Source organism: Camelina sativa, chromosome 3, assembly GCF_030686135.1.
Source record: "Camelina sativa cultivar CO46 ecotype springtype chromosome 3, ASM3068613v1".
Taxonomy (NCBI): domain Eukaryota; kingdom Viridiplantae; phylum Streptophyta; class Magnoliopsida; order Brassicales; family Brassicaceae; genus Camelina; species Camelina sativa.
Genome location: NC_141882.1, coordinates 6179866 through 6204358, shown reverse-complemented (window position 1 = coordinate 6204358; position 24493 = coordinate 6179866). Strand labels below are relative to the sequence as shown.

Below are 24493 nucleotides of genomic sequence, written 5' to 3'. Positions count from 1 at the left end.
ATGTATATGATGATACGCATAATATATATATATATATATATATTATGATTCATGATAACTAAAAAAAATGGAAAGCATCAATCTACAAAAGTTAGCTTAAAGGCGTTTCATGATTCGTAAACTATTTTCTGTTTCCAATTGTGTTATTTATTTTATTATTCTTTTACTTACTCCATATACTATCTATCTTACATACTAGTCATTACTAATATCGTTGTTTATATAGTTAGCCTTGTATATATTTGTTATGAACTAAATATAAGTTTTTGTGTTGAATATAGATTTGGATGTTCGGTAATGAGCAGACAAATATAAATGGAGCGTTCTCATTTGGTCATCAAGTCGCCGTACGTTCTGTTTATATTGTACACACACATATATGCATGCTCTTGTGTGCTATTTGTGATATTCATCACCCAATGCACTTATCCATCGTCTTGACGAGCTGATGCATTAATAGATTCACAAATTATATTCTCAATGTACAAACTAAACTCATGATTGTTGTAGCCTTTGTGATTATGATCTTTTTTTTTTTTTGGGCAAAGACCTTTCTGATTATGATCAAATAAACATTTTTAAAAGGCACTCAGGATACAAGAAACCAAAACGTTGAAGTGGAGGTGTGCATTAGGGTATTTAGTCACAGGTGGGTTCTCAGTCTCAGTCTCAGTCTCAGCCTCATCGTGTCGTAAACTTTATTTCAAAAATTGTCAAACATCTTTACTTTTTACTCTTTAGTGACTAAATAGACAAAAAGGTAACAACTTTATATCTATTTACGTTGACCCTCCACTCTTACCGTAAAACTGGGACCACTCCTGACGACGCCTATCTCAATCCTGGCCGCTCACACCCCGCACTACTCAGATTAGACTAAATTGCATCATCACAACGCACTTTCTGCGTCATTCATTTGTCTTCCTTTTTTGTTACGTTGGTCGTCTTTCTTATTTATTTGTTTGTTCCTCAATCAATTAGTTACTTTAAATGATCTAAATAATGCTAAATGTTATGTAATATGTGAACGAACACCTTTTCCCTATTAGTAATAGGAGTGTGTGTGTCTCATGGAAGTCAAAGGGAATGCTTTAAGCCATAATCATATTTTTATGTGTAAATAGATGTTACACTTTGAGATATCGAATACCAATAACTAGATTCAGGCTTAAATGCTTTCTACATAGAAATACATTCTTATGATGCATATGAATAACAAGTTCTTATTAATCTTTTATACCCTTTAGGATTAACTCAGTGTCGCTCCAAGAATGGTGAAATGAAAAAAACTCTCCACTAACCCATTATTTTCAAGTTTTTATACCAGAGAATGCTACTACTTAATTATACTAACCCCATTACTGAGATAACTAATACAGGATGATTATTTTTTTTACAAATGTAATCCAAATTCCATTAGAGTTTTTTTTTTGTTTTTTGTTAATATCAAAGTAGTAGGAAGGATTCTGCAAAATTCAACAAAGGTAAAAGTAAAAGTGGGAAGAAAAAGGAATAACTTTTAAGAGGAATCCAAGACATAGAGTGCATATTTCATTGGACAAATTCATCAAAAGCCTGAATAAAATGACTCATATTTTTAAATGTTGCTAGTTAAAATGGCCATAAAATATTGGAAAAAACAATCATTGGATACTCAAAGGGATAAAAAGAGTGTGAACTGTAAATTAGAAATTAAAAAATAATGAAATACCCTAAAATTAAGGAAAAGGCCAATCGGACTGGGTCATTCTGTAAGGGATGCGCATGGGCCTCGATCCCCACAAATATCCCTTTCGGATTTTACCTTTTTTGACAAGAAGGAAAATAAGATGTAACAACGTCCGTTTATCAAATTATTCATGAATTCTTACACTACTCCGTCCGTTTTAAAATATATGATGTTTTAACTAAAACACGCAAATTAAGAAGTCTTTACTTTTAACAAGTTTAACTAGAAACAATACTAAATAATATAAAATACTAAACTAATCTAAAGATTGCATAGAAACTTGAAAACATCCTATATTATGAAACAAAAAACTTTTCCAAAACATCTTATTTTTTTAGAGGGAGTATAATATATGAGATGAGAAAGTGAAATCAGAAAGCTCAGACTAGCTCAGATGGCTCTGACCTTTCAAGCCCTCCTTCTAGCGTTTTCTTTTCCTTTCTGATTTTAGGTTTTTAGCTAATGGGCTTCCAACAATTATTGGTCTTTGTGATTAGAAGTATTAATGCCTAACCCAAAATACACAACTAAGACTGATACAATTGAAGTACAAGACTCTCCCTTCACTTAGCGGTTCTCAAGCATACGGGTTGTGTCTCGCGTGTTGCTGCTTCTTGGTAATTCCACGGAGGTCTCATCTCGATCAACGTACACGTTCTCCAGTTCTGTCTGCCTCACGCTTAGATGATTCATTCCTGCTGAATTTTGGACATCGTTTCTCGAGTCTGCAAGCATCTGGAAGTACGCATGAGTTCCCCAACCTGAAAGCAAAGCAGTCCATATCGAGATCAGTGTTCCTTAATATCAATCAAGTCAAACTGACTTTATCTTGAAGAGAAGAGGTTCCCCAGTCACACACCATCTGGATCGTACGGAGGAGGGAAGAATTGCAGATAACAAAACGTAGCCACCGTTAATCCTGGACATTGCAGGAAACACATATGTGTCCTCCATCAGTTTTGTTTCTCACGTTAATGTTGAATACATGGATGAAGAAAAACAAAACAAACCTATGATAGATCCTCCAAACACATCTTGCCAGTGATGCCAATAGTCATCAACTCGGGATACACCAACCAATGCTGCAACCAGTAGAGGTAGGAATACAATGCAGAGCTTTGCAACATGCCCTCTCCGGTCAAACACCCTGATTTTTCCAGACAAGTACAAGGCTAGAAATCCTAGACCAGCAAACGACCCTGCAGGTAACAAGACTAAGTCATTAGAATCCGCAACAGGCCATCCTATTAGATGAAAACATTAACCATTCTACAGCAACAGAGTTCTCTCATGGCACAAAAAGCTCAAAGATAACCCACTTACAAGACGTGTGGCCGCTGGGGAAGCTTTTGTGTCCCTCTTTGACCACATCCTTATTTCCAGTACACAGAACATCCCTTGTGACGTTGTGAAAGATCTAAAATTTCATTGAACATCACAACTTCAACCAATTAAAAAAAATTATTCATGGTTTTAAAGATTAAGCAAGGAGATGAGCTGTGCTTACCCCTATACCATCAGGGAAACAACGCCAAAAGAAGTCAGGACGAGGTCGACCTACAGCGTCCTTAATAGCATCGGTTATGACACCAGTTATGAGAACAGAGAATAAAAGACCTATAAAAGACCCAAGAGGAGGACACACCTCAAATTCAAAGAGCTACAAATAATTCTGAAAAAATGAAACACCATTGTAAGAAGAAAGAGGTACCTAAAACTGCATGATGCAGGTCATAAACATCATTTCTGATGAAGTAGTAAACGGCAATGACAACAAAGGGGAGCACAACAGCTATCAACTGTCACCAAGAAAACACTTATATAGAAAGCAGCTCCAAGAGTTAGTATAGTATAAAAGGATTCCAAAATGTATATATACCGGGACAGCCCAAAAGGGAATGGTATTGTCTTGAAGAGGGTATCTGAGATCAGTGAGCATATCCTGACCAACAAAGCGATGAAAGGGTTCGATGACATTCAAAACAATTTCGATGACGATAAGCAGGAGAAGAATGAGCCAGTCATGCATGTGGAACCTCGCCACTGTGACTCCATGGGATCTTATTGTATGAGCCCCCAATTGAATTTCAGGCATGCTTTTTTAATCTATAACTTCACAAAGGGAAGCAATTATGCATAAACTGGTCAGATAATAGCTAGGGTTTATGCTACAAGCTGCCAAATATGAATCCTTTTTGGAAAGAACTTGCCAAACTCAAAGTTTTTCAAGTCGGCTTATAACAATACCAGTAAACCAAAACCAAATGCACGATGGCCACACACAAAAAAGAAACACTGGAGAATGTATCTCAATTCCACTATAACCTTTCGTTTGAAAGAACCCATACTGATACTGGTGGATAAGAGAGAAGATGAGTGGGTGTACCTTTTGGGAGTTTGAGATAATGAGAGGAAGTCCGACGCCGGAAACGCACGGAACAGCGCCTCTACACTCTCTTTGTGGCGCGAATTGTGAGAAAACAGGAATGGAGAAAGCGGGAAACAGAGATTTTCTTTGGGTTTTCTTCTCAGGAAAATTCAAAGCAAGGAAAGAGTAAAGATGTTTTGGTTTTGGTCCATAAAGAAAAAGCAAGCCGGCCTCTCTGCTTTTTTTTTTTTTTTTTTTTTTTTTTTTTTTTTTTTTTATCTTTTTGTATCAAATATACTAGAAGAACTCAATATAATGATTTAATCCAAAAATATAGAATTAAATCTAAAACTAAATTTATTTTAAAATGTTTAATTTTACTTGCAATATATTTAATTTAGTGGATAAAACTATCTTTTTGTAAATGAAATCAAATCTGACTTTATTAATATTGGTTAGTATATAGTAAATTTAGTGATAAATGATCTAATTTTATTGATTTACACATAACTTTTTAAAAAAAATTGTCCAACATTTCTCTTTTTATTTATTTGTGTATTAGCTAAAATACAAAATATTATGATTGGACAAAAAAAAAACTCACTTTACAACTATACCTTCCTTGTCCTCACCTCAACGCACCACCAAAGGCCATAAAAATATATTAAAAAATCAAACTGTAAATTTGGGCTTTGTAATTTTAAAAGGCCCAGTAAGTATTATAGCGGTCAAAATAAACAATTCATCACACAGCACATTTGGTCGTCTCTCCACGTGTACCGGAGAAGATGAATGACGATCCTTAAAAACACGCCGGAAGAGGTATAGTGGAAAGTGTGAAAACCGAGTCACCATTTTTTTTTCTTTTTCCAAAATCTGGCAGAGACTGTCTGTGCCCATGTCCACCATGCCTCCTCAATTCCCTCTGGAGATCCGCTCAGCTCTCCGCTGGGCTTCCTCCACCGTCTCTTTCCTCCGTCCCGTCACCATCGTCGCTCCTCCTTCCTTCCGTCACCGCACGTCGCTTTTTCCACCACCGAGATGTTGTTTCTCTTCTTCCTCTGTTAAGCTCCCCACGAAACCGCCTCTTTGCACTGCCGACGAGCTTCATTACGTCTCTGTTCCTAACAGCGATTGGCGTCTCGCTCTCTGGCGTTACTTGCCTCCTCCTCAGGTTTTCTTTTAAATTCACTTATTACCACCTTTCTTGCAATTTCTTTTTTTTTTTTTTTATATATTATTTCTTTGGGTTCAAGAATTGGCATTTTCTTCTCTCAGGCTCCTACGAGGAATCATCCGTTGTTACTCTTGTCTGGAGTAGGAACTAATGCCATCGGTTACGATTTATCTCCTGGTGTATGTTGCCCTTCCCTTTACTTTTCATTGATACGTTTAGTGTAGTGAACTATCGTAAGAGGAAGTACTAGTGTACCTTTCAATGAGGCAAATAGATTTATTGTTGATCAAATACGGTTGATGTCATTGCAGTGCTCTTTTGCAAGACACATGTCTACTCAGGGATTTGAGACATGGATTCTCGAGGTTCGTGGAGCAGGGTTGAGTACACGAGTATCTGATCTCAAAGATGTGGAGGAGTCTGCTCACCAATTGTCTAATCAGATAGAATCTACCGCTAGAGCTGCTGCAGGTAAAGATGATGATACTTGTTCTGATGAAAAGCAGGCTAGTGATATCGTGGACAGTGCACCAGCGTCGGATGTTCCAGTTGTTGCTGGTGAAGCCACCACGGCTTGGGACGAGTCACAACTTGTGTCGAGATTGACATCAACTTTCATGCGTTTGTCAGAAAGGCTGTCTGGCTTTCTCAGTGAAGGTCAGTCAGTGTTCATGTCTGCTAAGTTAATTGACAAAATTGCAATGCTTGTAGATGATACACAGCTGTACGAGCGCTTTAATGACATTAGATCGAAGCTTTTGAGTCTGATTGAGTCAAAGCAAAACTCAGGACTTGTAAGCCAAATCAGAGAATTGGCCCAGCGCCTCGTTAATCTTTTCGACGATGGTCAGAAGTCTGTCTCGCCTCCATTGATTGATTTACAAGAGCGCCTCACTACAACCATTGAAGATTTTCAGAAGCAACTGGATTTGATAGTTAAATATGACTGGGATTTTGATCACTACCTGGAAGAGGATGTCCCTGCTGCGGTGAGGCAACATTCATCTTGCTGAATCCTTTGCATAATCGCCTCTGGATTTGTTACTGAACTTGGTGTTCCGTTTTTGCTTTGCTATAGATTGAGTATGTAAGAGCGCAATGCAAGCCCAAGGACGATAAACTATTTGCAATTGGGCACTCCATGGGGGGTATCCTACTCTATGCAATGCTGTCACGTTGTGGTAAGATAATATTCATCTTTCAATTGAGTTTTCCATTTGATCTCATTTTTCCTATATTTAAGCCGACATTCATTTCTTCTATTCCATTTTGTTAGCTTTTGAAGGACGAGAACCCTCCGTGGCAGCTGTGGCAACGCTGGCATCATCGGTTGATTACACAACTTCAGATTCTGCACTCAAATTGCTCATACCCCTTGTACGTGACTTTTTGTTATATCACTCTGCGCTGGAATCTTCGACAAGAATTGATGTGCCACTAAGTTCTTCTGTAGCTAATCTATTATAAACTTCCTTTACAGGCCAATCCTGCGGAAGCTCTGAGTGTTCCAGTTGTTCCGTTGGGCGCTCTGTTGGCTGCCGCTTTTCCTCTTTCAACACGTCCTCCATATGTATTATCTTGGCTTAACGATTTGATATCATCAACAGATATGATGCACCCTGAAATGTTAGAAAAGCTTGTCTTGAATAACTTCTGTAAGTAAAAACAGTTGATCGCATTTATACATGTGAGTTTTTAATGCCAATTTTTGAATGTGGTTTAGGTGTATATCTACATTAAGAAGAAAAATAATGAAACAGTTACTATTAGATACCTGAATGTATTGTCATAAGATTATTTTTGCAAGCCATAGTTGCTTCCTTTATTTCTTGCTTCCTCTATGGTGATTTTAACGAGTTAAGTTTCTCTGTTTTCATACATCTAGGTACCATACCTGCAAAACTTCTTATTCAGCTGACAACAGCCTTTCGAGAGGGAGGCTTACGTGATCGTAGTGGTAAATTTTACTACAAGGATCATCTTCCCGGAACCAGTGTCCCTGTCTTAGCTCTTGCAGGTGATCGGGACTTAATCTGTCCCCCTGCGGCTGTGGAAGGTATATTGGATTAATGTATAATATGGATTTTTGCATAGATGAACAGCTACACCTACATATACATGAAACCATTCATATGCGTATGCCCAGATATGCATTTCATTTTAAATTCTACAATGCCCTTCTGAGTTATGAGAGACTGTATAGATGGGTTAACTTTTATGATAATTTCCACACGCACCAAATAACTTTCTAAGCTACTCTATACATAGTTGCTTAATATGCTCAATCTCATACATGCCATTTTCACCATTATTACTAATTACAAATGCTTGTGAATATGGCAGACACTGTTAAGCTGTTTTCCGAGAACTTAGTCACTTATAAGTTACTTGGAGAACCAGAGGGACCACATTATGCGCACTATGATTTGGTTGGAGGACGGCTGGTATGTTATTCCCCACTCATTTCTAGGTCTCCTATGTTGGAACTTTATTTAATGCTATATCATGTGCGTGCTTTCTTTTGTTTCTTAACCGTTTCTCTGATTATCACACTGCAGGCAGTGGAGCAAGTCTATCCTTGCATAACTGAATTTCTTAGTCACCATGATTTCGCATAAGTGAAACATTCTGGGGTTTCCTGTTCCTTGCATGCTATATGCGCATGTAGACGTTCCACTAAGGCGGTATCTAAGAAGTACGTATCAGAAGGCCTGTTAATAAGGATGTCATTACGTACATTTAGTATCCGGGCAAACTGTACATGAGCTTAGGAGGCAGTTTTTTCAAGTCATACACCTGTGAATTAGGAAAACCATCGATTGAGATGCTGGAAGCTCTGGTATACTGTTATGGTTTCCATTGTTTTGTTATGGCTACGAGCTTTTTATTTGAAAATTTATCTTTAGAAGAATGTGTGTGTTCCCTTGTACGGCTTCTTTTGGAGGGCTAAAGTTACAAATGAGAGCAATTGTATAGACATGGATTTATGTGTACATTTTCTATTAACTACACCAGCCCTACGTCTCAGATAAGGTGTGGGATTACATGATGTAATGATAGATCTTTATTGTCTTGTATTAGACAACATAGCTTTCTCTCTCATGAATGATATTGTCTCTCTACCATCATGGAAGACCATACCTAGTTCTTCTCTTTCTCTGTCCACAATTAAATTCGTTGGATTCTATCCTGCAGCGTTCTCGCGCACAAATTACCTGTTTCTTCTGTAACGTGATTTCAGGTTTTGACCTGAGACAAGGAGTTGTCAATACTCTCCAATAACATTGAGAAACTTCACTAGATGGAGATGTGCCTGCTGTGATTAGTATAGTACAATTCTGACTTCACTGATGATTTCATGTGTTTGTGTTGCTGACAAGAAATGTTGCAGAAATATGTGTTACAAAATCTGGACCTGTGGTGTGCCTCCCTATCCCTTGCACTTAGTGGCATCAGACAAACAACAAAAAGACCACAAACTGACCCTTTGCTTTTTGGTAATGGGTTCTTGTCTTTTGTCTGTTCCCTGTCTGCAATTATGTCTCTTAACTCTCCTGACACTCTTTGCCTTAGCTGCTTGCTATAAATCCACATCATTTTCACCTTTTTATGTATCTATTATGTGGTGATTAAGCATTTGTTATAGAAAGCAACAATGGACTCAGACCTACAGGGTTTTTCCCCAAGTTTTCCCAAGTATCATCCATATTACCCTCTGACCATGGAGTGTGGAGGCCTAATCGATTTAGGTCTCAGCCTGAGAACCATACAAAATGAGACTTACCTCACATCTGGCCACAGTGAGTTTCTTTGCTGCTTCCGTTAGTATTTATTTCCCTTACCTTAACAGGTAACATTAACACATAATTGAAGTTAGAAATCACCATTTCATTTCTTGGTAATTTTCTCAACACTCTGAGACGGTGCTTACTTATTACATGTGGTAAAGAACATTGTAGTAACGAAGGAGACAGACGGAAGTGGGGTTATGTAAAGGTCACTATGGATGGGTTTGTGGTAGGTCGCAAGGTTTGTGTTCTTGATCATGGAGGCTATTCAACTCTTGCTCATCAGCTCGAGGACATGTTCGGTAAGGTTTTCATGGCTGGGAAACTTTTCTTTCCTCTGCATGGGTGGGATGCAAGTGCCTGTTTCTTTAGTTGCAAAGATGAGTAAGTTGTAATGGTTTTGCAGGGACGCAGAGTGTGTCGGGACTGAAGTTGTTTCAGATGGAGTCTGAGTTCTCTTTGGTCTTCAGAGACGAAGAAGGTATCTGGAGGAATGCTGTCGATGTTCCATGGAAGTAAGCTCTTAAGACTATAAACAAACTTGTAAATCACTGAAATAAAGTGTTTAAGCGTTTTGAGATTGTGCTATCACACTATCACAGGGAGTTCGTAGAAAGCGTAGAGCGGCTGAGAATCACAAGAAGAAACGATGTTATACTTTCCTTTTGAAGCTTCTCCTGTCTCTCTTCACTCATTGTTCTAATTTCCAAGTCAGCTCTGATCTTTGATTCTTGAATCGGAAACCAAAAAAAAAAAAAAAGAACCACTAACAAGACTTGTGGGCTAAAGGATATAATTATTCAATTGTTAGTCTATTTTTTGTGAGTTTACTTCTTCTCTCTGAAAATTACAAATATTATCCACACAGTAGACATATGATCGAATCCCCAGGTAGCTAGATACAGACGTATAAAGTGTTTATGGTTTGTAATTCTCTTGCGATTCCTTAAAAGCCTATCCTCTTGAGAGAGAAGAAACAACTTGGTGATATAATCTAGCTCTGATAATAACGTAGCATTGTTCAATGTTAAAAAGTTTAATTGTTATATGCGTTAGCAAACAAGTTTGATCGATGTAAAGTTCGTGGAGGCAAAGATCTCAGAATACTCGCAAGTACACAACACAGAGATAGAGTGGAAGCCAAACTCAAGTGCGTGTGAGCTAGTATAATCAACATAGATTTCAATTCTTCCATGTTTCAGTAGTAGCATATTGTTCCATGGAGCTAAGTGGAAGAAATGCATGAAAAGTGAGGACTGATGAGGAAGAAAGCTGTCTGAATAATGGAGATGAGAGGGTTCAACTTTGGCAACAATGGAGATCTCTCTTTTTCTTGTATATTTTCATGATCGAAATTGTTGGAACTTGGAAGTCTACGACGTTATCTTTACACGTGTGAGTGACTGAACCGGTGGCTGATTACTATGACGTGATTTCCATAATTAATTATCACAAAATACAGAAAACATGCATATATATAGTATAAGATATAAATAATAAAGACAGATATGTTATATTGTTATGCCGGCCTAATATTGTTACAAGTCAATGACTCATGGCACTCATCCATTCATATCTAATATTCACAAACCTAATCTGATCCACCCAAAAACTCCATTTAACAATTGTATATCACTAACAAATAAAGGAAATGAAACGTTTTATTAATTTCAGCCTAATCACACAGAGGTACTAATTTGGAATATCCAATGAAGTCCACGTCAGTATCCAATCGGAAAGGTTTGACCAAAAACGTATAGATATTACAAGAGTACAGTGTGTGCAAATGCATTGGATGTACGCGGCGCCTCAACGCCTCAATGAATTGAAAGGTCTATAAATAACTAAGAGAAGTAAGACATAACGATACAAAAACAAGAAAAAGAGAATTAAAGACTATAAACAACAATAAAAATACCAATTGTAATTAGAAAAATGGTGGTGGCTAATGATCTCTCGTCCAAGATTATCCCTCGAGTTCTCATCGTCTCTCGTCGGACTCTCCGCAAAAACAAGTACGTGGACTTCGTAGGAGAGTACCATCTCGATCTCATCGTTTCCTCCGGTGCTGTCCCTGTCATCGTACCACGTGTCAATGGGATCCATTCTATGCTCCAGAGCTTTGAGCCAATTCATGGCGTCCTCCTCTGCGAAGGAGAAGACGTCGACCCTTCTCTCTATGCCGACTCAGAATCCTCATCAGTTCTCTCTCCCGAGGAGATGGAGGAGATCAGGAAAGTGCATGCAGAGGACATGACGATCGATCGAGAGAAAGACAGCATCGAGCTGACTCTTGCCAGACTCTGTCTCGACAGAAACATTCCTTTCTTAGGCATTTGTCGTGGCTCTCAGATTCTCAACGTTGCCGCAGGCGGAACTCTTTACCAAGACATCGACAAGGAAGTTGTAACCACGAGTAGGACGAAGCATATAGATTACGACAACTACGATGGACATAGGCACGAGGCTATAATCGTGGAGGAGACGCCGTTGCATAAGTGGTTCGAAGAGATGGATATAATGGTGAACTCGTATCACCATCAGGGTGTGAAGAGACTGGCGCAACGTTTTGTGGCCATGGCTCACGCTCCTGATGGTTTGATTGAAGGGTTTTATGATCCTGATCGATATGATCCAGAGGAAGGTCAGTTCTTGATGGGTCTGCAGTTTCATCCTGAGAGGATGAGGCTCTCAGGCTCTGATGAGTTTGATTATCCCGGATGCGCTTTAGTTTATCAGGAGTTTGTGAAAGCTGTGACAGCATTTCAGAAGAAACAAGTAAACGGAACACAGATGGAGATGAAGAGGAAAACCAAGACGCTCGTCAAGAGCTTCTCCCAAACTGAGTTTCTAGAGGTCAGACTTCAGAGATCCGTTTGTTATTTGTATATATGCAGGCTTTATGTTTTGCTATTGAATATTGGATTTTCTGACATGGCTAAAATGAATCATGCAGGCAAATACGGTTCTAAGCAAGCAACAAGAGAATAGGTTGAAGCAGGTGGGTGCGACGGTGAGGAACTCGTGTGTGTATATGAAAAGGATGAAGAGGAAAGAGGAGCAAGAGAGAGCAATGGAAAAGTTGTCGGCTGAGAGGCTGTCTGATCTGCTTTCCTTCCACCATATGATGGCTCGTCTTTGTTCTGATGCCATCAAGAGAAAGCTGCTAGAACCAACAGATAGGACCATTGAGTTTTCCTCTTTCCTCAACTATTAGCTTTTATTGCAAAAACAAAAATAAGAAAACTAGCATTCTGCGAACTTACAGAAGCTACCAACTGAAAAACATTGACGGCATTCTATATGTATGGTTTCCTCAGGACAATAATCATAAAGAGTTCCTTTTTTATAACTTCCTATATCCTTTTTCGTCATCATAGTATGTAATCATATCATCACCGTCGGCAGAAGAAGGTGAAATCAGGATGGTTCACTTGACGCAACCTCAGCCAATTGTCTGCGGCTTGGAAGAGGGAATTCGCTACCTGGTGACCAGATCCCCCCAAGCTTGTCCATACAGAACCTCTCAACTTGTATGAGGCGAGACCAAATACAGGAAGCTCCATCTTCTCAACACTCTCTCTTGGCTGCACCGCATACATGGGATGTGTTGTGATGCCTGCACCTACAGGAACCAAAGAAAGATAGACTTAGATAGATAGTGGATATATCTTTACCCACAAGCTGTTATTCTTGGATCATATGAAACATACATATTTTGACAAGGCCATAGCTAGAATGGATGAACTAGTGGTTATCACTATTAAGCAATGCTGAAACCAATCTTACCTTGAAAGGGTGTGTGAAGGGAATGATAGGTCAAGAAACAAGCATCCAGATCCTTAACTGTCGGTCCTGTGGGTATTTTGTAAATTGGGTACCTGCAAAAGTATAGTAATGGATTCTAAGACAGACGATGGGGTAATGTGGAACAAACACACATATACATGTCACAAAGAATCCATACCATGCCACAGAAAACCAGCTTGAAGGTAATAAATCACAGCTTCTTAGCGTCTTCAGCTCGGGAAATTTAGAGGCAAGGTCAGACATCTGCAATGGTAACAAATGTATAAGACAGCTATTGGAATTGCATTTTTGTAGATCAAACACTGAAGCATTTGATGCTTTGGAACAAACGGAAGAGTTGTTGCGTTTGACTATTTTCATAAATTAAACTTTAAAGTTACATCAACTGTTTGCTTTTGATTGTTACAAGTTACATAATTTTTTTTTTTTACAAAAGAAGCTCAAAACGTCAATAAATACATCTGTCATTAGTCATTACCTAACTTCCGTGTCGCCTCATGCAAAATTTATTTCGAAATATGAGACATTTAACATCATAAACATGGTCATTGATTCCTTTTGGTTTCTAATAACTTTTGTAAATGCCTTGATGACTTGATACTCAGAGTTAAAATAGACAAACCTTGTCGGCAAAGGGTTCACGGATGTAGGGAAGATCACGTTCTAGATACTCAAACATCAAACGACCTTGAGAGCTTAAAGGCTCGCCATCATCACTAGAAGAGTCTTCGTTATGCTCCTTTCTCAATGAGAGTTGGTCCATTCTAGCAGAGATCTGCTCTTTTGAATAACAGAGTCCTCTTTCAGATTCACTACTGCTTCCTTCACTGCTTGAATCCCTGAAATCACTTTCGCTCTCCTCACCTTGCCGCCTGCAGTAGACAAACTCACACATTGATAAATTAACACGCATATGACAAGACTTGAAGCTTTACACTGAAGTCACACTTCAGGTTCAAGAACTTGATAAACACATAATAAGCTTGAACACTTGTTACCTTGGTTGAAGAGATGAAGTGAAGGCATCAACATCAGCATATACTTGAATGCCGGAAAGGGAAGGCACATAGTATTGAAAGACTCGATCTTTGTTGTTGTTATTCAAAGTGAGAGGAACTCCAATACCATAAGCACTCCACTCAGCAAAAGATTCCCAAACATCTCCAAGAACAAAGTAAGGAACTTGCAACTCAACATCACTACCTCTTCTTTCTTTTACTGTTGTCTGCTCATAAAAATTTCATATCATTCAGATGAACAAGCTACTGATTAAAAAAAAACGAAGGTATTGAACTGCTTGACATGATGTATGTACCTTAGAGAAATAGTGGGCAGGCACAGATGGTGTGACCGATTTCAGAAATCGTTCGACATTACTTGAAGATGCCTCGGAAACATTGGGTTTGTGCAATGCAGACCCGCTATCGCGTTCCTTACTGTGGATCGATCTGCAGCCATTGGAAAGGTCGCTCTGAGCTCTCTGAAGCTGCTGAGTCAACTGAAATCCAGCTCCCAACATCTCTTTCTTCCCTCGGACACCACCACAAAGCAGATGAACCCGAACCAAACGACAACAAGAGTGGATTTTTCCGACCGAACTAAACAGCAACAACAACACTCTCCTCGATACGATGGCAAGGTTAGATAAAGAGATTACGACGCAGCAGCTTAGATAAACAAAAAAAAGGTTCAATCGGAGATTTGAAGAACAGGGCAAATCCAGCGAAGAGAAACCCCAAAAAACCGAAGATCAGACTAAGGTAACGATGAGGGAGATGAGTGGTTAGAGAAATGGGAATGAAATTTGAGAATTTTTATGGAGTTTTTTTAAAGGATTTGAAGCAAATGAGAAGAAAGAAGAGAAGAGTGATGAGAGAGAGAGAGAGAGAGAGAATAAAAGGGGACTCTTTAATTAAAGAATTGAAGCACCTCCTATTTTTGTTTCTTTTTCAGATTCGACCCTTATACTCCATGATTAGTTACTTTTTGACCCGCTTCTTCTTAATTGTTACTAACACACCAAAATACTTAGTTGACTGCACCACCTTCGTCTGAGTATGTTTTTTTTTTGTGTATTAATTTGAGTAATTCTAACAAACATAAACTGAAAATTTGAGAAATTTATTGAAGCTCAAGTAAACTAGGATATCTTAAATTGGAAATATTGGGTTTGTATTATCATTTTAAAACAGAAAGAAACAAGTGGAAAATATGCATAATTAAAGGGGTATTTAACAAATGAGCCGTAGTATATCAGTCTATAAACTAACGGCGGAGGTGGATACTAGATGCTATTGATGCGTGAGAAAAAAAATACTTATATACTTGGCATATTGGAATCTTAAATTGGACTTCTAATAATTATCTTTCAGTATACTTGGCAAAATAAGGATGGCTGTTCATATTTCATTCTTTCTGAGCTGTATGGAAGTTCATAGAAAAGAAAACATCCAAGGATGAGGAGAGAATATTTTCAAAGTATAAGCTACGTTTAAAGCTGATATACTTTTGTAAATCGCGCAGGGACTGAGAACAGTATACTAATGGTATCGTTCTCTCTCAGTTATAAATACTCAGAAATCAGGAAACCAAATACATCTGAAAATGAATTCATGCACGTGGACCCTGTTATTATTGCATTCTTATTATTATTAAAAAAAAAAGTGATGTTATTATTAGAGGTAGAGGATGTGCACATGATCGATACATTATAGTGTCATTTTTTTTCCCCGTACCAAGAAGCCAAGACCACTAAAAACAAAGAGAATATGCACTATATACCACAAAAATCAAAAGTAATTAAAAAACTACCATAGAACCCACAATGTTTTCTCTCTTTTCATATACACTTGCTCTTATATCTATTATGTATATTACATGTTATTTGTTTAAATATTATGTCATTTTTGTTTTTAGAACGAAATTATATGTCGGTTTGGGTTCACAAATGAAATGGTTAAAGTTTAAATTTTACAATTAGAATGAAATTATATGTCAGTTTGAGTTCACAAATGAGATGATTAGGGTTTAGTTTTTATAATTAGAACGAAATTATATGTCGGTTTGTGTTCACAAATAAGATGATTAGGGTTTAGATTTTACAATGAGCATGAAATTATATGTCGGTTTGGGTTCACAAATGAGATGGTTAGGGTTTAGATTTTACAATTACAACGAAATTATATGTCGGTTTGGGTTCACAAATGAGATGGTTAGGGTTTAGATTTTACAATTAAAACGAATTTATATGTCGGTTTGGGTTCACAAATGAAATGATTAGGGTTTAGATTTTACAATTAGAACGAAATTATATGTCGTTTTGGGTTCACATATTATATGTCGGTTTGGGTTCACATACGAGATAGTTAGGATTTAGATTTTACAACGAGATTTTTTGTCGGTTTGGGTTTACAATTAAACGCTATTTAGTTCAATATAACATGTAAAATATAAAATATTACACTAAAATAAAAAAGGTGATTTTGTCTTTTTACTCTAAAAACGTAGACTCTATAATATTTTTTATTAAAAAATGTTGTTGTGGTATTCCTTTAAATAAGTTTTAAATTTGTGGTATTCTCTTAATTAACCCTAAAAACAATTAATACCGCTAGTGCAAGAGAAGTGGCAATAATATAGGTGAGCTATGTGTTTAAAACTGTTATGACTTAAATGTGTGAGGTGTGTGTGTCTCCTTGTGACTTAAGACAGATAGTGTTGGTTGACTTGTGGTTGGTTGTAGTCACTTTGTCGATTTTCCAAGACTTTGCTGACTCAGCCGTTAGTCACTCACCCTTTTTGTCTTCTCTCTCAGCGGCGCGTAGCCAACAATCGTCCGATGAACTATTTTAACTACGTCATTCTCCGGCGTTAATTCTTCATTCACTTGTGTCGTTTTGACAATGCTTATTAGTTGGAGTATGTAACTATGTACCACTATTTTTAAAAATGTCAATATCAACAAAATGTCGTATATCCAAGTTTAGTTTTCGAATAACATACTCCATAAGTTTTTTCTACTGGATATAAACACAACAAAATTTGCCAATTTGCCAAACTTTTTATTTGACTATTGACTAGAGAAAAGTCTAGTTTAAGCAATACTGTATCTCTTTTTCCAATTATTTTTTTTTTTTGGGTCAACAAGTGTAATGGGCCTATAATAAATCCCATTATGGAAGAAGACGGAGGAGGGAGAACAAGTATCGACGCCGGTCAAAGCGTAACGTAACCAGAAACCTTCGCCGTTTCACATCGGAAGAAGGAGGGAAGCTCTTTTTTCTGCTCTTAGATCTTCCCTCTCATTCGGATCAAGCTTCAAATTTGTATGCTTTATTCGAATTTAAAATGTCTTTGCTACACTTGTTTCTGCTCGTGGGTTTGCTGAGCCTTGGAGCTGCGGCGTCGGTTTCGCCGGGATCGCGCTCGATTCTCCGAGACATCGGCATCAACAACTCCGATCAGAAAGATAACGCTGTCGAATTGAACGCTACCAACTTTGATTCAGTCTTCCAAGACTCTTCCGCCAAATATGCCGTTTTGGAGTTCTTCGCTCACTGGTCAGTTTCCTCATTCTCTCTTACTTGAACAAATCTGAAATAAAAATCCAACCTTTGGGTTTGTTTAGCACTGGATCTTCTGATTTTATCCGGAAATAACTTAACTTTGCCCCAATCCTAGGCTTTTAAATATAGAATGTATTAGTATTACTGGCAAAGGAGTTTGTGCCGTACTGACATTGATCATGCTTTTTTTGTCTGGCTCAAGGTGTCCTGCATGTAGAAACTACAAGGTAACAGCTTCATTCTTCTCTTTCGTTATTCAATGCCTTCTCTTGTCAGTCCTGTTTATATTCAATGCGTGACTCTGCAGCCACATTATGAAAAAGTTGCAAAGCTATTCAATGGAGCAGACGCTGTACATCCTGGTGTCGTTTTGATGACCAGGGTCGATTGTGCTTTAAAGGTACTTGGTGCCATCTTTCATTTCTCTGTTTCTCTTACTTCTTCATGTGGATTGTGAGATTAAAGATTGGGGCTTGAAAACTAAAATCTTATTTTGTTGTGAATAGTAAGATTCATTCTAATGGTTCCTTATGACTTTTCCGCAGATGAATGTACAGCTCTGTGACAAGTTCTCCATCAATCATTTTCCAATGCTCTTTTGGGCTCCTCCCAAAAAGTTCGTTGATAGCAGCTGGAAACCTAAGCAAGAGAAAAGTGAGATTAGCGTAGTCGATGAATGGCGCACTGCTGATCTTTTGTTGAGCTGGATCAACAAGCAGATAGGCAGGTACGCATACACTGAATTTCATGTCTACCACTTAAGTTGGAGTCATATCTATTGTATTTATAAATTAGATTTAGCAATCTATTTCTCCTTTATATTGGCTAATATCAAAACCCTTGTAAATATATTCAGTTGGGTAACATTGCACTCAAATCTGTTTTCTTGTCAATGTTGTGCAGTTCTTACGGCTTGAATGATCAGAAATTTGGAAATCTCTTGCCAAATATATCTGACCACGAACAGGTCTCTCAGAATGTGTTCTGCCCCTACTTTTCTATTAGTGAAGTCCTTTGTTTAATAGAAACAAATTAAATAGAGCTGGTTGTTGATTTATCGCAGATTTCTCAGGCCATATTTGACATTGAGGAGGCAACTGAAGAAGCTTTTGGTATCATTTTGTCGCTTAAGGTGGAGAAGAGTTTTTTCCCTTTTTGTTGTATGCAACTAAATCCCTTTCAGCCTTGTTTATATGTAGTCTTTATGGCCACAGGCAATCAAGTCATCTGAAACTGGTACTTCGTTTATCAGGTTTCTGCAGCTTTTAGTGGCACATCATCCTTCAAGAAGGTCATATATTTTATCTTTATATTCCCATTTACATTTTGCTGCTCACTCTTTTTTTTCTTATGCCTAATCAACTGTTGAATATTTTCAATAGGTGTCGTAAGGGCAGTGCTGAAATTCTCGTGAATTTTGATGATTTATGTCCGTCAGGAGAATGCTCTTATGACCAGAAAGCTGGTGCTAAAGATACCCTACGAAACTACCATATATGTGGGAAGGATATTCCTCGGGGAAATTACGTGAGTGCCGCCCAACCAACCACATTTTTTTTGTTCCTGCGTTAAACGGAGAGAAACCTAATTCTTTTGTTTTCAACTCATTTTCATATTTGGCAGATGTTTTGCCGTGGCAGCAAGAACGAAACTAGGGGATTCAGGTAGTCTTTTGCAAAATCAGTCTGTTTTCATGTACTGTATGATTCAAGGAGAAGCTCCTGAACTGTTTTTAAATGATTTGACTGCAGCTGCGGATTATGGGTTTTGATGCATTCACTTTCAGTGAGGATTGAAGATGGAGAAAGTCAATTTGCATTCACGACCATTTGTGATTTCATCAACAACTTCTTCATGTGTGATGATTGCCGTCAGCATTTTCACGACATGTGCTTAAGGTAAAAAGACATATCCATGGGTTGGCTAACAAGCTCGATTTATCACATTTTCACATCTAACAGCTTATGTGTTTTACCGACAGCGTCAAAACTCCGTTTAAAAAGGCACGTGATATCGTCTTGTGGCTGTGGAGCACACACAACAAGGTCAACGAGAGACTCAAGAAGGATGAAGAGTCTCTGGGAACAGGAGACCCCAAGTTCCCAAAGATGATATGGCCACCGAAGCAGCTTTGCCCATCGTGTTATCTATCGAGCACTCAGAAAAGCATTGACTGGGATCATGATGAAGTCTACAAATTCTTGAAGAAGTACTACGGAGAGAAACTGGTGTCTATTTACAAGAAAAATAGTGTCAGTGCAAGGAAGGAGGAGGTGGTTGTAGCTGCAGAAGAGATGGCAGTGCCTACCAATGCTCTGGTTGTTCCAGTGGGAGCTGCATTGGCCATAGCACTTGCAAGCTGCGCATTCGGGGCGCTCGCCTGCTACTGGAGGACGCAGCAGAAGAACCGGAAGTCGCACTATTTAAAGAGATATAGTAGTAACTACATGGTTATGAACACATTCGGTAACAGTGAAAGCGAAAGGGAAAAGGAGAGATGAAATAACTGAAACAAAAAGCTCACATGATTTAACATTCTGAGACTGAGCTTTGTTTTTTGTTGTAACTTACAGACAACAGATACAAAGACGTTGAGGTTGAGATGCCAATGTCGCCTGCTTCAGGTCCCGTTTCTCTCCTCCTCTTACAGATTGTATAGATTTTTCTCTTCAAATTTTGCAATATTCAATACACCCTTCGACATCTATATGTCTTACCGGAATAGCTTCTTAATTGGTTTTGGTTGGGTTTGTTTGTGGAAAGAGTTTGTTGATACGAATACCAAAACACGGACATTATAGTCTGAACCAGTTTCTTCAAACACACCCCTTTTCCCTCTAGTTTTACCTACTAAACTACGCACGGACAACAATAATAGGATCACAACGAACCAGAAAACAAAGAAATTTCGATAAATTCTAGCAGAAAAATCCAACTTCTACGCGGTCTGCAAATCCAATATCCCGAACGTGTTACACTTCATCCACAAAATATATAATTTGAAAGTCTTGGAAGAAACGAATAAGTCGTCAACTAATAGATAAGTAAAATACAAAAGCAGGTATAACATTTTATAACATGAAGAGAATTAAGTAACTATTTTAAAGTTTAAACTAATGGTGATTAAGCTTGGGAAATATTGCGAAGTTTAAATAGTGATTAAGCTTCGTTTCTAAATGATTAGTAACAGTTAGGAAACGTTCTTTTCTGATTGAGTCATATCATATACCACTAAACCAGGCGCCTCTATGTTCCAATCATAAAACAGTATAACTTCTTCTTCTTCTTGCCTGAAACGCTGACTAGAGTCATCAACAAGACTTGTATACCAACCGAACCAGGGCCTTTTTCCACGTATGGTTTGTTGACAACCATATATCTAGCCCTGTTGACGTCTGCACTGACATGCAGAGCCGGTTATAACTCTCATTGAGTTTAATTGTTACTTTGTTTTCCTATATATACCATATGAAAAAGGATTCATTACTTTCGGTTTTCGTAAAACCATACGAAATCAAATTAGGATTCTTTAAAATACAAATCCAGATACAGTATATTGTCTTACGATTTCTCAATATGTATATTGAAAAGTAACTATTTCTTTCTTTAGTTTTTTAAAAGAAGTAGTTAATTACGAGATAAAACAACAAAGAGAAAATATATATAATCTTTACGGATCATACTACGTGAGCGGCGACCAAAAGCCAAAGAGCTAAATCGAGGATGCGAAGCGCAAAAACGGCAGAGGAAACAGGAACGCTGACGAGGAGAACAAGCATCGTTCCAAACGCGACGCTAGGACGAGAGTTCATAAGAAAAGTTTGGAGAAGAGAGATTGCGTCACATATAGTAGCGTCGTAGTTACAATATAAACGCTTCTCCCATTGCATCCAATGAGAAGGAGGTTCATAGTTTCGCTCAACCATCTTCATCTCGTGGATCCGTTTCCTGAGGACAACCATGTTCTCGTCCACCGTTCTTCCTCCTCGGTAGTAGTCAGCACACACGGTGGTGGAAGCTCGTCTTCTCTTGGACGTTCCGGTGGCGATCCTTTGTGTTGTCCTCAATGGGTGGAACCTGAGTGGCGACGATGGGAACGGGATCAGTACTATAGCTTCCATTTGTCTGTATTGCTTATGAGAGACAAGTGGTGGGACGAGGCGTTTATATTATGAGGGAATTGTTTCGGATAATATTTAATAAAACGGGTATGGTTGCTTTGGCTTTAAGCAATTAAAAATATATGATTAGCGCGTTACCTTATCGTAGCATTGATGGGGTCACTATCCGTCACGTTCCATACAATTTCACCTTTGTTTCTTCTCAATTTCAGATTTACACGTCTTTAACATATTCGTCGACACGGCCAAATCTAGATTACATCAAACTTAATACTCTAAAGAAGAAAAAGATGATCGAAGTTAATTTGGAAATATCATTAAATGGCAATCACATTGTACAGTACTACTCTCCTCATAATTATATCAACCAATGATGATATCGTCATTGACCTCTTCTTTCTTTATATATTTTTTACAACCAAAAAAACGTACGAATCTTATGATTAATAAATCATGGGGGTGCTTTCATACTTTATTATAACATTAATTTTAAGTATTACTAATTGTAGAGTTATGTCAAAAGAAAAAAAAGAATAAATAATGGTGAGGTGATGACTGATGAGCACTGAAAGGACACGGACTCTATACTGTAGCCAAATGGGCTTCGTTGCCATCAAACCTATGGGCTATGGTAAGGCCCATTATAGATATAATTATGTACAGTCTGCCCTAAGTGTCTCAAATTTTGGCAATATATATACAGGTGCTAGTTTCCCTGGTTACAGAAGAGCCGTCTTTAGGTTTCGTTCTGATTAGTCTGTATCCAGTTTTTAGCAGAGGCTTTGTTTTTTTATCAAAATTGTTATTCAATCTCTATAAATTTGGTTTCCAGAAAAATGAATGGGGAAAGAGGCAAAAATAGGGGAGAGATTTTAAATCGATAGCTCTAAAATACCGGTAGGTTCTCTACGGGGTGCCCTTGCCTCTTCTTCCCTGATACCAAAGAAAATGGCTTCATAGTACGGGGTTTTATGTGCTTTTCATTGTGTCTTTGGGTAGTTTTCTACTCATGCACTTTGAATCTCAAATCACAATCCCGCCTCCAATCGCCATGACATGGGTTTTTTTTTTTAGAAAAGTTTTTATCAAAATTTGTTTTAAAGTAAATCCGTAGATCTTAATCATCCCTTAGGTTTGTGTATTGTTCAGACTGAATAACAAATGATAAATCCAGGAGCGAAGTTATCAATTCGTACTAAAATGAGTTTGAGAACATGAATTACAATTTAAATCCAGATTACAATCAGAATCCGAATCTAATTCAAAATCTAACACAAAGCTGAAGTACAGAAAACACAAATCATATTTGGATTGAATTGTAAAGCTTGACGAGATCTTCACCACCGAACAAGCCTTTTCCCAAAACCCAACCTTCGATCATATCCCTTGAGTTCATATCTTTGTCTGTCGGAACAAAATGACCAGCTTCCGAAACCGCCACGTGGCATAAATTCCCCCATCTCTGAACATACCCAGCGACAGCACCGTCGCCGTCTTTCCACACCCGCCTCTCCGCAGTCGAGAACTTCTCCAGTCCCGACCAGTTCATAGTCTTCATCCACTCTTCCGTCGAAACGACGCCGTCTCGTAGATCCAACATGCCTTGTACAGCAACACTTGAGTCCTCTCCAATACGTATTCCACCATATACTTCACGCTCTTCATCACGTCTCCCCGCAACACATCTTCTACTTCTTCGCTGCATTCCTCAAAGCGCATCGTCTCGCTCACTCCCAAAACACGCTTAGCCTCTCTCTGGTTCAGAAGGTCCACCACGAGGTCTGTTCTGTACGGAATCGAACGTTTCGTGTTGTAGAGCGTCGCTAGTCCCGTCATGTTACTCAGTATGTCCAACACGTCACTTCTCGCGTCTGCTGCTTCACGCCATTTCTCGGACTTCACGAGAGCCACGGATATCTCCTGCGCTTTCTCCAGTTCAACTCTCTGTTTTGCGTTGACTAAACCCGAGTAGTACACGTTGACCGCATGTGTCTGGACCTGGGTCACCGGGTCGGTCAGCCCGTTTCCAATGGCTAGGCCTTTTAGATTCACTTTCCCGTTTGGTTTCTCTTTAAGGATATAGTATCCAATGGCTGGAACGTACTTGCCAGCGTAGCTCTCGCCGGTGAAGTAAACTGGTCGGTTTTCAAAGCCTGGGTTTTGCTCAAGGAACTCCACGAGAGCTGCGTAGAGATGCTCAGCGACTTGTCTCTGATTTGTTGGTATGTTTGCTTTTGAGGCGGCGATGCTGAATCCGACTCCTATGGGGTTATCCACAAAAAGTAACCCGAAGAGACGATTCCAAGCGCCGGGGTTGCGCTCTAGCTCTGTGGCACGTGAAACTACGCGCCAAGGGCCAAGCTCGTAAAAGTTACCAATCATGGAAGAGCATCCTGGCCCACCTTGGAGCCAAACCAGAAGCGGAGTGTCGGGAAGAGGTGTGGTCGGCTTTTGGGCTTCGTAAAAGGCATAGAACATTGAGGAGCCGGGTGCGGGTTTAACCGGGAGGTAGCCGGATTTAGTGGGGAGAGTTTCATCGGGAAATAGTGGAGGAGGCGGAAGAGACTCGACGGAGACGGAGAGAAAGAGAATGGAAAGCAAGAAGAAGAGTGTAGGGACGTTCACCATTATCGCCACTTGCTCGTGGCTTCTTTACATTAAGATTCCTTTGTATTATTTGACTGCAAAAGCTTTACTTTTAATGTTGATGTTTTTATCTTGCAACCAATGTTGTTGTTGTTGTTACACATATAGTTTGTAAATAAACATGAATTATTTCATTTTTATATGTTTTTCGTAATTTTATACTATAATCCAAAAAATACTTTGTGTGTTGTCTTGCAAGTTGTGGAAGTTGTAACTAATGTAACGTGACAGTTAAACATTTTTATTGGTTATATGTGTCAACACAAATGATTTTTTTGTTTACAGATTT

General features: G+C 38.5%; 7 protein-coding genes and 1 pseudogene across 15 annotated transcripts; 4 read left to right on the top strand and 4 right to left on the bottom strand.

The window, feature by feature from the left end:
- Window positions 1–2041: 2041 nt before the first annotated feature.
- LOC104773847 (lipid phosphate phosphatase 2) lies at window positions 2042–4384 on the bottom strand. 2 transcript variants are annotated; one of them, XM_010498518.3, is made up of 8 exons: window positions 4116–4384; window positions 3609–3841; window positions 3441–3528; window positions 3237–3346; window positions 3053–3146; window positions 2740–2928; window positions 2589–2648; window positions 2042–2490 (listed from the first exon to the last, which is right to left on the bottom strand). In XM_010498518.3, the coding sequence occupies exons 2-8, from the start codon at window positions 3822–3824 to the stop codon at window positions 2297–2299; spliced, it is 951 nt and encodes a 316-aa protein (XP_010496820.1). In that variant the 5' UTR covers window positions 3825–3841; window positions 4116–4384; the 3' UTR covers window positions 2042–2296. The 2 variants fall into 2 exon arrangements, with proteins under 2 accessions (XP_010496820.1, XP_010496826.1); XM_010498524.3 differs by having other exon boundaries at window positions 3609–3835; window positions 4116–4309.
- A 400-nt stretch (window positions 4385–4784) lies between these two features.
- On the top strand, window positions 4785–8376 carry LOC104773824 (uncharacterized). Of its 3 annotated transcripts, none has more exons than XM_087508503.1 (10): window positions 4845–5271; window positions 5376–5453; window positions 5586–5745; window positions 5986–6263; window positions 6353–6455; window positions 6551–6651; window positions 6755–6929; window positions 7160–7330; window positions 7618–7718; window positions 7833–8376. In XM_087508503.1, exons 1-10 carry the CDS (start codon window positions 4996–4998, stop codon window positions 7890–7892), a joined length of 1503 nt encoding a protein of 500 aa, XP_087364629.1. In that variant the 5' UTR covers window positions 4845–4995; the 3' UTR covers window positions 7893–8376. The 3 variants fall into 3 exon arrangements, with proteins under 3 accessions (XP_087364627.1, XP_087364629.1, XP_087364628.1); XM_087508502.1 differs by having other exon boundaries at window positions 4849–5271; window positions 5586–5931; window positions 6064–6263; XM_087508501.1 differs by having other exon boundaries at window positions 4785–5271; window positions 5586–6263.
- Window positions 8361–9892, top strand: LOC104773836 (auxin-responsive protein IAA34). Of its 4 annotated transcripts, none has more exons than XM_087508504.1 (5): window positions 8361–8771; window positions 8909–9074; window positions 9234–9364; window positions 9469–9577; window positions 9665–9892. In XM_087508504.1, exons 3-5 carry the CDS (start codon window positions 9277–9279, stop codon window positions 9729–9731), a joined length of 264 nt encoding a protein of 87 aa, XP_087364630.1. In that variant the 5' UTR covers window positions 8361–8771; window positions 8909–9074; window positions 9234–9276; the 3' UTR covers window positions 9732–9892. The 4 variants fall into 4 exon arrangements, with proteins under 4 accessions (XP_087364630.1, XP_019099005.2, XP_010496810.3 ...); XM_019243460.2 differs by having other exon boundaries at window positions 9224–9364; XM_010498508.3 differs by having other exon boundaries at window positions 8380–8771; window positions 8921–9074; window positions 9224–9364.
- Window positions 9893–10859: 967 nt separating this feature from the next.
- Window positions 10860–12414, top strand: LOC104773813 (putative glutamine amidotransferase GAT1_2.1). The gene is made up of 2 exons (XM_010498481.3): window positions 10860–11918; window positions 12019–12414. The coding sequence occupies exons 1-2, from the start codon at window positions 10998–11000 to the stop codon at window positions 12277–12279; spliced, it is 1182 nt and encodes a 393-aa protein (XP_010496783.1). The 5' UTR covers window positions 10860–10997; the 3' UTR covers window positions 12280–12414.
- LOC104773819 (uncharacterized) lies at window positions 12264–15005 on the bottom strand. Its single transcript, XM_010498486.3, has 6 exons — window positions 14188–15005; window positions 13871–14097; window positions 13495–13744; window positions 13030–13115; window positions 12852–12943; window positions 12264–12687 (listed from the first exon to the last, which is right to left on the bottom strand). Exons 1-6 carry the CDS (start codon window positions 14389–14391, stop codon window positions 12458–12460), a joined length of 1089 nt encoding a protein of 362 aa, XP_010496788.1. The 5' UTR covers window positions 14392–15005; the 3' UTR covers window positions 12264–12457.
- A 1597-nt stretch (window positions 15006–16602) lies between these two features.
- Window positions 16603–20140, top strand: LOC104773806 (sulfhydryl oxidase 1). 2 transcript variants are annotated; one of them, XM_010498470.3, is made up of 11 exons: window positions 16603–17431; window positions 17640–17664; window positions 17745–17837; window positions 17983–18164; window positions 18341–18404; window positions 18501–18569; window positions 18652–18728; window positions 18820–18964; window positions 19061–19101; window positions 19189–19335; window positions 19419–20140. In XM_010498470.3, exons 1-11 carry the CDS (start codon window positions 17220–17222, stop codon window positions 19936–19938), a joined length of 1575 nt encoding a protein of 524 aa, XP_010496772.2. In that variant the 5' UTR covers window positions 16603–17219; the 3' UTR covers window positions 19939–20140. The 2 variants fall into 2 exon arrangements, with proteins under 2 accessions (XP_010496772.2, XP_087364626.1); XM_087508500.1 differs by having other exon boundaries at window positions 16940–17431; window positions 18690–18728.
- Window positions 20141–20924: 784 nt separating this feature from the next.
- LOC104773799 (uncharacterized) lies at window positions 20925–21622 on the bottom strand. The gene has a single exon (XM_010498458.2). The coding sequence runs from the start codon at window positions 21556–21558 to the stop codon at window positions 21115–21117; it is 444 nt and encodes a 147-aa protein (XP_010496760.1). The 5' UTR covers window positions 21559–21622; the 3' UTR covers window positions 20925–21114.
- A 1098-nt stretch (window positions 21623–22720) lies between these two features.
- Window positions 22721–24355, bottom strand: LOC104773793 (serine carboxypeptidase-like 50; annotated as a pseudogene). The gene has a single exon (XR_015595259.1). The product of XR_015595259.1 is annotated as a serine carboxypeptidase-like 50 (transcript).
- Between the last annotated feature and the right edge of the window lie 138 nt (window positions 24356–24493).

Bases quoted from the DNA above. Each gene is read 5' to 3' on its own strand.
- LOC104773847 (XM_010498518.3), bottom strand. From the start codon at position 3,824: ATGCCTGAAATTCAATTGGGGGCTCATACAATAAGATCCCATGGAGTC. The intron at 2,929-3,052 runs GTAAGTGGGTTA...TGTTACCTGCAG, and splicing joins CCCCAGCGGCCACACGTCTT to GGTCGTTTGCTGGTCTAGGA. The intron at 2,649-2,739 runs GTTTGTTTTGTT...TGCAATGTCCAG, and splicing joins GTTTGGAGGATCTATCATAG to GATTAACGGTGGCTACGTTT.
- LOC104773836 (XM_010498508.3), top strand. From the start codon at position 8,625: ATGATTTCATGTGTTTGTGTTGCTGACAAGAAATGTTGCAGAAATATG. The intron at 9,075-9,223 runs GTGAGTTTCTTT...CATGTGGTAAAG, and splicing joins TTACCTCACATCTGGCCACA to AACATTGTAGTAACGAAGGA. The intron at 9,365-9,468 runs GTAAGGTTTTCA...ATGGTTTTGCAG, and splicing joins TCAGCTCGAGGACATGTTCG to GGACGCAGAGTGTGTCGGGA.
- LOC104773824 (XM_087508501.1), top strand. From the start codon at position 4,996: ATGTCCACCATGCCTCCTCAATTCCCTCTGGAGATCCGCTCAGCTCTC. The intron at 5,272-5,375 runs GTTTTCTTTTAA...TTCTTCTCTCAG, and splicing joins GTTACTTGCCTCCTCCTCAG to GCTCCTACGAGGAATCATCC. The intron at 7,719-7,832 runs GTATGTTATTCC...ATCACACTGCAG, and splicing joins ATTTGGTTGGAGGACGGCTG to GCAGTGGAGCAAGTCTATCC.
- LOC104773799 (XM_010498458.2), bottom strand. From the start codon at position 21,558: ATGGAAGCTATAGTACTGATCCCGTTCCCATCGTCGCCACTCAGGTTC.
- LOC104773813 (XM_010498481.3), top strand. From the start codon at position 10,998: ATGGTGGTGGCTAATGATCTCTCGTCCAAGATTATCCCTCGAGTTCTC. The intron at 11,919-12,018 runs GTCAGACTTCAG...TGAATCATGCAG, and splicing joins CCCAAACTGAGTTTCTAGAG to GCAAATACGGTTCTAAGCAA.
- LOC104773819 (XM_010498486.3), bottom strand. From the start codon at position 14,391: ATGTTGGGAGCTGGATTTCAGTTGACTCAGCAGCTTCAGAGAGCTCAG. The intron at 13,745-13,870 runs GTAACAAGTGTT...TGTCTACTGCAG, and splicing joins ACTTCATCTCTTCAACCAAG to GCGGCAAGGTGAGGAGAGCG. The intron at 13,116-13,494 runs GTTTGTCTATTT...TTACCATTGCAG, and splicing joins GTGAACCCTTTGCCGACAAG to ATGTCTGACCTTGCCTCTAA.
- LOC104773806 (XM_010498470.3), top strand. From the start codon at position 17,220: ATGTCTTTGCTACACTTGTTTCTGCTCGTGGGTTTGCTGAGCCTTGGA. The intron at 18,570-18,651 runs GTGGAGAAGAGT...TTATGGCCACAG, and splicing joins GTATCATTTTGTCGCTTAAG to GCAATCAAGTCATCTGAAAC. The intron at 19,336-19,418 runs GTAAAAAGACAT...TTTTACCGACAG, and splicing joins TTTCACGACATGTGCTTAAG to CGTCAAAACTCCGTTTAAAA.